The sequence below is a fragment of the Sphaerodactylus townsendi genome, linkage group LG13 (genome assembly GCF_021028975.2).
Source record: "Sphaerodactylus townsendi isolate TG3544 linkage group LG13, MPM_Stown_v2.3, whole genome shotgun sequence".
Classification (NCBI taxonomy): Eukaryota; Metazoa; Chordata; class Lepidosauria; order Squamata; family Sphaerodactylidae; genus Sphaerodactylus; species Sphaerodactylus townsendi.
The window spans coordinates 53,935,150-53,946,863 of record NC_059437.1 but is presented as its reverse complement, the minus strand read 5'-3'; the positions used below and the strand labels follow the sequence as shown (position 1 = coordinate 53,946,863).

Here is an 11,714-nt window from a genome sequence, read left to right as displayed (position 1 = left end):
ACAATTTGATTTTATTGGATGATGATGGAATTACATAGTGTCAGGCATCGTGAAGAGTATTTGGTTCATTTGGAGCAAGGTGGCTGCTGGTCCTATCTTTGGGGGCACCTGCCCCTCACCCCCGAGTTGATGATGGTGGTGGTGGGACCACCTGGAGCTCAGCCACCTTGACCTGCAAGCAAAGGGCAGGCTGGAACATGTGTTGATCCCTACGCGAGAAGGGGCGGCCTCCTCCTCCACTGGGCCTCATTCATTCCCAGTTTCCTTCCATTTCCTCACATCCTGTCCTTGTGAGACGCCCACGCGCGTTTGTGGAAAAGCCACGTCGAGGTTTTGAGGTGTGAGGAGGAGGAGGAGGAGGGGAGCCCCTCCCGCCCCTCTTCACACCCGGAACAAAAGGAGCTCCACGCCGCGCGGGGGGCGCGAGAAGGTGGCCGGCCCCACCCCTCGACGGGGCGACCTCCCCCTCTCCCCTCAGGGTGACTCCTGACAGGAGCGGGGGGGGGGGAAGGGAGCCTCTTTCGTCCCCGCCCCCACCATTGACGCGCGGGGGGGGCACTTCCGCCTCAAAAAAATTCAAAATCGAAATTCATCCGTTTGGTTCCGAAAACCGCGGGGTTCCCCCCGCCCCCGCGGCAGTTTCGCAACCCACGCCGTCGCCGCGAACCGCAAAGTCAAGACGCGGAGGGGGCTCGCCCCTCCCCTTTTAATTGTCTGTGTGGCGCTCCTTCCCCCCCCCCCCCCGCCTTCCCCGGCTCCTGGGGAGAACCTCGGCGGCAGGATCCGGGTTCGGAGTGACGACATCAGGAAGGCGGGGGAGCAGGGGAGGGAGGGGAAAGACGGCGGAGGAGGCGGCGCCTGGCCGTGGCCCCGCCCCCTCTGCTCCGCGCTGCGGGCCAATCAGCGTCGTCCACATGCCGCGGCCGCGCGAGGGGCAGCGGCGAGTTGGCTCGGATAAATTCTATTAGAGCGGCCGGCGGCGACTCAGGCGGCTCCGGGGAGGGCGGGGGGATCGAAGGCAACCGCCGCTGAGGGGAAGGAAGGAAGCACCGGCCGGCCGGCCTCACGGACACCCGCCGGGGGCAGCCAGCAACGGTCTTCCCTCGTCCCCTCTCAGGGGGAGAAGCAGCCTCGGAGGGGGAGGGGCGCCGGATACAGTTTGACCCCCCCCTCATCCAAAGTCCCCCTTCCCTGACAGGAGCCCTGCTTCAAAGGCACCCCTTGACCCCCCCCAAAGGGTCTCTTCCGGGGTGAGGGGCGAAGGGGGTCCCTGCGATAAGAGGCCGGACCGCCCCCCCTCGGCGGCTCTCCTCAGGGCGGGGGGGCGCCTTTCCGTGGCTTCTTCCCCCTCTTCCCCCCCCCCCCCACCGCGAGACTTCCTCTGGCTTTTTCTATGGTGACAAATCGGAGGCGGCGGCGGGGGGGTCCGTAGGGGCGGGCGGGCGAGGGAAGGAGGGAGGGAGGGGGCCGGCGGAGGAGGCTGCTGCTGCTGCTGCTGCAAAGGAGGAAGAAGAGCGGGAGAGGAAGGAGCGACCGGGGAGGCTTGGAAGGGAATCGTTCGCCGCCGCCGCCATGGAGAACGCGCACACCAAGACCGTGGAGGAAGTGCTGGCTTATTTCAGCGTCAACGAGAGCACCGGCCTCAGCACCGAGCAAGTCAAGAAGCTGCGGGAGAGGTGGGGGGCCAACGGTAAGGAGCCTGGCCGGCTGGGTCTCCCCCCCCTCATCCTGGCCCTGGAAAGTGGAGATGCTTTAGGAATCCCCCCCCCCCCTCAGAACCTATCCTTGGGAAGTCAAGATGCTTTAGGGATTCCCCCCCCCCCCCCACACACAAATCATGTCCTTGGAAAATGGAGATTCTTTGGGAACCTCCCCACCCCCCCCAAATCCTGTCCTTGGAAAGCAGAGATGGATTGGGGATCCCCCCTCCCTCTCAGATCCTGTCCTTGGAAAGTGGAGATGGATTGAGGATCCCACCCCCAGATCCTATCCTTGGAAAGTGGAGATGGATTGGGGATCCCCCCCCCTCCCCCTCAGATCCTGTCCTTGGAAAGTGGAGATGCTTCAGGGATCCCCCAAACCCTTTCCCCTCTCCTTCGCTGTAGGGCTGTTGTGGGTTTTCCGGGTTGTGTGGGCCCTGGTCTGGTCAGTTTTTCCTCCTCACACGCAAGCGAAGTGTTAGGGGCGAAAACCCACCAGACCACGACACACAGCCTAGAAAACCCACGTCAGTCTGTGGGATCCCAGCCTCGGGAACGACAATCCCCGTTTCAAGGCTTTGCACCGCGGCAGGAGCACGGGCGTGCCAGAAGAGGAGGAAAAAGCCGGCATCTGTTTCAGGACCCGGAATAAAAGAAAAAAGGGAGAGAAGATGGCTGACTCGGAATCCACCTCGTGGGTTTCCTTCACGCCGCTTGGGGTTCTTGCAACATGCAAGGCTGTCAACTTCACTTCCTTTTCACCTTTCAGGGGTGGTGGGGACAGTAGCCTTTATCAGCAAGGAGGATGACTTCTGACTTTATAGTGTTTCCTTTCTCCCCCCACCCCCCTTATCGTTTGTGCTTCTCTGTGTTTCCTCTTTGACCTTTGTTTGGTCCATGCTTTCCTTCCGGCTCAACTCCCATCCCCTGCCAAAGGTGGCTCTTTATTCAAAAACAGGATTCCAAAGGGATCTGAAAAAAAAAAGGTTTTCAGGGCCAGAATCAACTGGCTGTTGTGGGTTTTCCAGGCTGTGTTCTTACCATGCGTGACATGCCACGGAAGATGCCAGCTGTAGAGGCCGGCAGAACATTAGGAGCAAACAACTACGCGACCACAGCCACACAGCCCGGAAAACCCTCAACAGCAGACCTGAAAAGAACATTGGGATGTTTTGTGTGTTGAAAACCCATTTTCAGATAGGGAATCGCAGCACCGGGAGGGGGTGTTTCCGAGAGCTATCCCAGAATGGCGGAATGGTTGCTACTATAACAATGTCAGTTTTCTTTTTTTTTTCCTTCTGGAAAATGATGAGACCGGAATCCATGTCTGGCCGTGGGGGGGGGGGGGGCGAAGCGTTCAGAACCTTTGACCCCGGTGTATGGGGAGCTGCATTAGAAGTTAGAGTTGGCACTAGTGATGACTTTGCTGAATCTGTAACCTCGCTAGCTTACTGCTGAAACATACTTAACCGCATGAGGCCTGATCTCCCAGCCAGCCTGTCTGCCTGCCTCATTGATAGAAGGCATCGTGACAGTGATGTAGCATATGCCTTTCTAAAGAAAATTTTGGTACAGTGTTTTAGTTTAACAGAACGAACACTTCAATTTTGGGGGGAAAAGGTATTGGTGATGAGGTACTGTTGTCATATCTGATAGAATTTCCTGACTCTTTCCTCTCTCCCCTTTTTTACATGCTCCCTGGAAAACCATTGCCTCTTAAAGAACTACCAGCTGAAGAAGGTAAGGCTGTTTTTATGGCAGCAGTGATAATATTTCTGTCTGACTTTGTTCCAGCAGGCATCTTACAGTTTATGCCTATGTTTTATCTTGACAGGAAAAACTTTACTTGAACTTGTGATCGAACAGTTTGAAGATTTATTAGTTAGAATTTTGTTGTTGGCAGCATGTATATCTTTTGTAAGTATTCTATTGCATCCTTGATTTATTATGCATGTGTTGACATATAGTTCTTAATTCGATCTGTGTAAAATGTTGAAAAATGAAATTTCACGTTCAGTTTTGGCCAGGGCATCTCATTTCCTGTCTGTTGCTATTGCTTAATCTCTAAATCTGAAAGCAGTAAAGTGGATCCTAATCCTTCATATGCTTCCTTACAAACACATTTCATTTCTCTCTATCATCCCAGTGGAAAGCTATGTTTAATATGTAGTCCAAACAGCATATAAGTTAAACTAGATGCAAAAATAGTTTTGGATGAGCATTATCATCTTTGTCTGGGATATTTTTACCTGGGCTTGAAGCAGATTCGCCCAGTGTTGCCTTTTAACCTTGGCCCCAGTAGGAAGGTGAGCTGGTATTTTTTTCACAGTTGATTGTTATGAAACTAACTGAGACTGGAAGTCTTTTTTTGGATGCAATGCAAACTGTAAATAGAATTTGCATGGGGAATATTCCAGTTGCCTTCCCTTGCTGATAATAGCAAGGTGACAGTTGTTGCTCTTGACAGTGACAAGAACGGTGACAGAAGTGATGGCACCATTGTTGACCAAATTTGGTAACTGACCTTTGGGCAGCCTCTGGTAGAATAAACTCCTTGCCTTGCATGCAGAATTAGCAGGATGGAACTGTGGTGGTAGATCTCAATATATATGTATGTGTGTATGTATATTTATTCTGTTTTCTTTTTTAAAAAGAGGAGGCTATTGTTGCCTGATGTGATGCATTTTGTGTGACTGTTTGAGGACCGTAGGCATGTAGCAAAGATGAAAGAAACACAGGAGGTCACGGTACCTATGTTCCTGACAAGCGGAGTAGAAAGAAATGAGCAGATTCTCTGAGATGAAAATAGATTAAATTATTGAGGGCTATGTTTGTTGCAGCAGATAGTGTTACATGTGATTATTGGGAAAGTCAGGTCTGACTCGCTTTTAGCCCCAAGCTCAAGGTGCCCTTGGGCAGGAGGCTACTTGTTACCTCAGCCTACCTTGCAGGATTATGGTGAGGGTCACTGAGGCATGTGTCTTGTACGCTGAAAAAAAAACACCCTCTAGAAAAGGCTGTGATTCACAGAGGCCCCTGTTGAGTGTACTCTAGTACTTCCTTGCACATGCTGAAGCTTTCTAGTTTTTCCTTTCAAATGTAGCTCCTTTGAGACTAGGCCCAGGAGTAATGGGTTCTTCAAGGTGAAGGAAAAGAGATTCCACCTAAACACCAGGAAAAACTTCCTGACAGTAAGGGCTGTTCGACAGTGGAATGCACTACCTTGGAGTGTGGTGGAGTCTCCTTCTTGGGAGGTTTTTAAAGAGAGGCTGGATGGCCATCTGTCAGGAGTGCTTTGATTGTGTGTTCCTGCATGGCAGGCGGTTGGACTTGATGGCCCTTGGGGTCTCTTCCAACTCTATGATTCTATGAGTTGCATCTGGGTGTTCCAGAAAGAGCCAGGCCTGGCATTTTGTTGCCCCTGCCAGGTCCTGAAGGCAAGAGTTATAATTCACTTCACGGACCTACATGCTGCTCAAACGCTGAAGAGCCCTGGAGGAGCTCATAGCACTGCTTGAACCCATCCTCTTCCCAAAGGCGGTGGAAGTGTAATAGGTTGGGAAGGTGATGAGTTGTTGCTTCCCAGACCAGTATCACTGGGAGGAAGATGAGCATCCTAGAGCTTGCTTTCTTCCCAGGGTCCAGGCTGCTGCTGTTGTCCATCACCTCCCCTGCCACCTGGGGTTGGGAGCTCCTCATATCAGAAGACCAAGGAAGGCATTGGAAAGATGGCTGACCATCTCTTTCCCCATGACCTGTACAGCCACTGTTTAGGATTCTGGAGTATGGCAAGCTTGACACTGCTAGAGCTCATCTTCCCCAGGGGTGTGCTATTGTGGGAGCAGGTCAGGGATGTGGAGACAGGCACAAGCCATCCTTGCTGCCATGCTTCTACCCGCTCCAGATCCTGGCTTTTCAAGGGACCGTTCTGCTTGTGTGTGCTGTGAGCTGGATCCAGGTGGTTCCACAGTTTCCTAGAGCAGCTTTTCAGAACCATAAAAGATGTGATGGAGGAAGGAACAAAATAAATCTAGTTCTTCTGCAGAAACTCCAGCATGGGAGGGGAACTCCCTATTCATTCTTCTCCCTAATTACATTGAACTTAAGTAGCAGCTTCCCAGGTAACTTCCATATTCTTGGTGATTTTTTAGATGGAAAACCAACACTATCCTGTCGCGTTCTGACCTTGGCCATTTTCATGTTACAGTACAGAGGGTAAACCTTTGTGCAGTTATGTGGTATCGTCTGGGGCTGCTCTAGCCAATGAGGGTTTCACATATCAAGACATGCTGGCATGCGGTTTCAAAGTGGGGAGGGGGAGCTTCCGTTCTGGTATGTGAATATCATGATAGCCAACCTTTGGTTGGCACGTTTTGCTTTGGTGGAGACGGAGGCGGGGGGCTTAGTCATTCTGAGTTTTTTCCCCTTATGAAGGAGAGCTTTGTTTGACAGTACCAATTTTGAATGAGCAGGCAATTTTATCCGTAGGAAGTTAGAGCTTAAGATAATGGTTATATTTCTTGGAGCACACTAGAAAGGGTGGTGGAAAATAGGGACGCTCTAGCCTGGTCACAAATATGAAGGCAAGTAGTACCAGTAATAGATTTTATAGATTCATATTAGTTCCTGACTTGATTAGTACATGTATTGTCAATTAAGAAAGAAGCTGATTCTTCCCCTTGATTGAAACTGCTGGTTTAAATTAGATATGAATGCCTGTTGGTGATTAGTGTAGTGAGGTTCTAATTTCTGAAAGCATTCTGCTTGCATAGGGCAGGTCTAGGCCTCAAATAGCGTTACATCAGAACTCAGTAAGCAACACGAAGTTGACCTTTAGAAGGTTCAGGCTTGGAGATGACGTGCCACATCTTGAACAGTATTTCTTAACAGCTCTGATGACACAACTTAGTTTTTGCTGGGAACTTTCCTAAAAGTGTTTCCTGGAAAAAAACTAGGAAGGTTATTCCTCCACAGTCTATTATTCTGATTATTCAAAACCAGATTTGGAGTATGCTAATTTTGCAGCAGTACCACAAAATGGGTGTTGGCTTCCATTCCACAGTTTGTATTTGGGTTATTTTTAACAATAGCATGATCTAATTTTGTTTAAATTCAGAAGTGACATTCCAGACTTGCATTGTTCATATTAAGATAGTTGCAGGCTCGCTTATTTGATGGGGGATCAACACTGGTTATATTTAGTGAACAAGACCAATTATAATCCTGGAACTACAATGTGAAGCAATTGCTGTTTCTCTATTTGAAATTGGGCTTTGATGTAGTCCTCTTTGCCCTGGGTAGTTCAGGGTAACTTGATCTCATCAGATCTTAGATGCAAAGCAGGGTTGCCCCCAGCAAGTATTTGGGTGAGAGATCTCCAAGGAATACCAGAGTCATGACATGAAGGCAGATAGTGGCGGACCACCTTTGAACATCTCTTGCCTTGAAACCCTAAGGGGCAGCCAAAGGTCAGTTGTTAATTTGATGGTAAGTCCAAGCATTCTCTCTGCAAATTGGGAGTCCAAGCATTCTCTCTGCAAATTGGAAAATATATAGTTCTCTCTGCAAATTGGAACCTTTTTTTGAGGTTGAGTTTGGCTTGATGAGTCTCTACTGGTTAGAAATTATCAAACTGAAAAGTACAAATATGTTGCTTGGACAAAACTGAGATATGCGCTGGCATTCTGAAACCATGATCTGTGGTAGTTTGTGATCAAACACATGGTCTAGGAAAGTAACAGATAGCATTGCATGGCACTTTTTTTTCCCTTTTCAGCAACAAACAGATACAGAGCAGTCTGAGTTAATATGGCTCATCAGTTTCCCGCTGTTAACAGCCTCATTTTTCTATGGGGTTCTTAGTGGGAGGACTATTGACTCACTTTGAATCATGAAGAAAGATGAAAGAATCTGAATGAATGGTTGGCAGCTCCCTGTATGGCCAAATAACTTGTGTGGAATCACCTGTCAAGGCTATTGTAAAGAAATCTTTTATTTGTTTAATTTCAAATGAAATATGACAAATTAGGCTTTATCATAGTACAACTGGCAAGCTATTAAATGTCCAGATGGCACTCTAGAGGGGGTGAGAAAAATGATAGTGTTAGTAAGAGACTGTCAGATCTATAAGATGTACTAAATATGCAATCTTAACATTGAATAAAACTAGCAAGATTTGACAGGGAAATGAATTAGTTTAATTAAACATAGATGAGATATGTATTCTGCTTGCTTCTGAAATAGTTTCTCATTCAAGTGACTATCTCCCCCTCCCTTCTCCACAGTAGGTCAGTAGATGTATGGATTATTGATTTAGTGTATTCTTTTCATGCTCTTTGTTTCAAGATTAGTCATAGCCATTAGCTATATAGCACTGATTGTATGTTAATAATGATCCCTGTTGTGACTTTTCATACAGTGCTTGAACCTGCACAGGAATTGTTGCAATATTTTTAGTTTGCTTTCATGACCAAATAATTGCTGATTGTCTTAATTCTAAGTCTGGTCCTGGCTTGTCAGATGATAAACATGAACTAATTGGCTGTTTTAGTTACAAAGTTTGTTTCTGTTAAGGTATACACCTACTTTAGAATTTCTGGTTAGTTGTTTGAAGCTGGAATTCTGCAAGTAATAAATGAATTAGAGGGAGTCTCAAAGGCAGTTCAAGTTACCTTTTAAAAAGTAGTTGCGTCAAAGATAAACTTGGTATTTCTTAAGCCAACTTGGGAATAGTGACGTAAAAGGGAACTGCTAATCCTTTCTGTCTTTCAAGTGTACCTTTTTGGAAAGGAAGTTTGTTTCATTGACCTTGAATTCATGATTAACTCAGAACAGTATGCTGATGATCAGTTTGCAGTAGTACCCATGAATCTGCATGGTTGAAGAGATTTTGCATGGTTGAAGAGAAAATATCCTTTGCAGTGATAGTCAGCATTTATTTAGGAATAAGGTGTGCCAGGATTTACTATTCATTGTATTACATCTTAGCTTTGATAAGGAGAGTTCTCTGGCAGAGTTACAAAATGCTTTGGCTTGGGATCCATAAATTTGGATTCCCCTTGGTAGCAAGCCATGATTTCTCCTGCCTCTTGCCCCCATGAATTTAGAGGCGTTTTTTTAATCTGTTACACTGAACTTTGGAGGAGGCCCTTGAAAGCAGCGAAACATGGCAAGATTGGGGCATGCCCCAGTCTCTATTGTTCTGTGTTGGGGCAGGTGCTTGCCAGGTATAACTGCCACCAATAACCTAGAAAGCCCTTCTCAGCATCCCTGTTCAGAACGTTCTTCTTCAGTTCTGGAAATATGTCGTCAAAATAATGGCATAACTAAATGAGAAAAATTATGTTAGTGATACATTTTTCAACCCCCCCCCCCCCCCCCGGTCTTCTTTCTGTTTGTACGTACTTGATGCTTTCATTCCTGTTGGATTACTCAACCTTTTCATACAATCCTTTGCTATGAAGGAGAGATGAGCATTGCTATGCTAACGTGTTCACCTTGTTGCTTCTTTCTTTAAACTTAGGGTTAGTTGAGCAGCTGGAATGGTAAAGCTGAGCACAGACTGCAGACCAGGGCGCCGATCCATCACACACTAGCGTGGCATCTGTTACAGGGCTCAGAACTTGAAAAAAAAGTGACACTTCTAGGCTCCACCAATAGTACTTTGCGCCAAAGCTCGGGAACCTAAGCAGTTTATAATGAAGGCTTACGAACACAAGCGAGCGCTTTGCAGGGCAGCCAAATAAGACTGCCTTCGTGGCTTCCGCTGCTATTTTTTATCCATCTTGTCTCTGCCACCCCCACCCCACTCCCCCAAACGTTTAAGCCTGCTGACGGGCAATAAAAGCCATCTTGATGGAATTGCGTCAAGGCACAGAAGCATGCAGCAGAACAAAGTACCCGTTAATCAGCGGCACAGTTAGAAAAACTGTCGTCACCAGCACTGCTTAGAAAGGACGTTGATAAAATGACATATACCTGATATCTGTCAGAAAATGTCCAGTGGCAGTCTGTTGGCTGACTGCATAATATTTGAGAAAAATATTAAATGGGCATAAACCTGGCATAAGGAACGAGTTCTGTAGTTAGAACATAAGAACTAGCCTGCTGGATCAGACCAGAGTCCATCTAGTCCAGCACTCTGCTACTCACAGTGGCCCACCAGGTGCCTTTGGGAGCTCACGTGCAGGAGGTGAAAGCAATGGCCTGCTGCTGCTGCTGCTCCCGAGCACCTGGTCTGCTAAGGCATTTGCAATCTCAGATCAAGGAGGATCAAGATTGGTAGCCATAGATTGACTTCTCCTCCATAAATCTGTCCAAGCCCTTTTTAAAGCTATCCAGGTTAGTGGCCATCACCACCTCCTGTGGCAGCATATTCCAAACAACAATCACACGTTGCGTGAAGAAGCGTTTCCTTTTATTAGTCCTAATTCTTCCCCCCAGCATTTTCAATGAATGCCCCCTGGTTCTAGTATTGTGAGAAAGAGAGAAACATTTCTCTCTGTCAACATTTTCTACCCCATGCATAATTTTATAGACTTCAATCATATCCCCCCTCAGACGCCTCCTCTCCAAACTAAAGAGTCCCAAACACTGCAGCCTCAAAATGGAGGACATCACCCTTACTTCATACACTGAGACTTTCTGAAGGATGTGTTTGGTGTTTAATTAGCTTCTTTTCTGCCTTCAGAAAGCAGCACAGAATGGGACAATATCTTTCTGCAAGGCCATCCCCCTTGTTCTGTCTGGATGGCCCCTCTTTTCCAATTCTCTTACTCAGCACCAGCTGAACGGTACCTAAATAAATATTTGCTGCAGTACATCACAGATATAGACTGGGACTTTTTACTTCCCTTATTTCATCACGCCTCGCAGTTACCATTTTCAAAATCTATATTTGAATGCTGGTATGAATATGAGGTGGCTGAACGGGAAATTATTCAGAAGCTTTTTCAGTGAAGACCAAACCAGAGATGATTTCTTCTTTCTCCGTAAATGCTGAGAGTAACATTGTTCTTGTATACTGTAGTTCCCCATTTAATCCTTCCTATTGAATGTTCCTTTAAAAGTTCTTCCAAAACATTCCATCAGCTGATCTCTCATTTTGATGTCGTGTCCAATAATGCGGTAATAACCTTGGAAAGCTCATATGCTGTCAAACTAATTTTGTAAGTGCCGTTGGATTTTCTTATGCTCTTGGAAGGTGTAGTAATCATGATGTCCTGAAAGAATTGTAAGGCTTTAATGGCTACTTAGAATTATAAGGGAACTAAGAATAATCAGAGATCCCTGCGCAGAAATGAATTCACATATTCATTGAGGTTTTTGTAGAGGGACATTTTACTAGAAATGAATAATTTGCAGGTCTGACTTATGTGGAAAAGGGAGGAAGAGTAAGCTGGGATGCAATGTGAACATAGTATGTTCATCTAGTACAGTGGTGGTGAACCTTTTCGAGACCGAGTGCCCAAACTGCAACCCAAAACCCACTTATTTATCGCAAAGTGCCAACACGGCAATTTAACCTAAATGCTGAGATTTTAGTTTAGAAAAAATGGTTGGCTCTGAGGCGTGCATTACTCGGGAGTAAGCTTGGTGGTAGTTGTTGGCTTTGCTTTGAAGCAACCGTGCAATGCTTCCAACGGGTGAATCACGACCCTAGGAGGGTTTACTCAGAAGCATGCCCCATTGCCAGCAACCGAGCTTACTCCCAGGTAACTGATCGTGCTTTAGTCCTTCGCATGAAAATCAGTGGGGTTTAACAGCGCTTAACAGGGTTACCTACACTGCCTTCCCCAAAATTAGGTCTTAGGTTTAATGCTAATAATTGAGCCCAGCGGCCCAGGCCAGCCTAGATATGTGAAGGGGGCACTCTGTTTGTGCGTGCCCACAGAGAGGGCTCTGAGTGCCACCTCTGGCACCCGTGCCATAGGTTCGCCACTACTGATCTAGTATGTGGCTATACAACTTTCTCTTTTAACTGCTTCTGATTGAGATTTTGACACGACAGGGAGA

General features: G+C 47.0%; 1 protein-coding gene across 1 annotated transcript in view; it reads left to right on the top strand.

Moving 5' to 3' along the window:
• Window positions 1-1,460: 1,460 nt before the first annotated feature.
• ATP2A2 (ATPase sarcoplasmic/endoplasmic reticulum Ca2+ transporting 2) overlaps window positions 1,461-11,714 on the top strand; it is a 59,679-nt gene continuing 49,425 nt past the window's right edge. Inside the window, exons 1-3 of the mRNA XM_048514499.1 lie at window positions 1,461-1,690; window positions 3,423-3,440; window positions 3,535-3,617. Of these exons, the coding sequence (XP_048370456.1) occupies window positions 1,573-1,690; window positions 3,423-3,440; window positions 3,535-3,617 (219 nt within the window). The 5' untranslated portion in view covers window positions 1,461-1,572. The remainder of the gene's footprint in view (window positions 1,691-3,422; window positions 3,441-3,534; window positions 3,618-11,714) is intronic.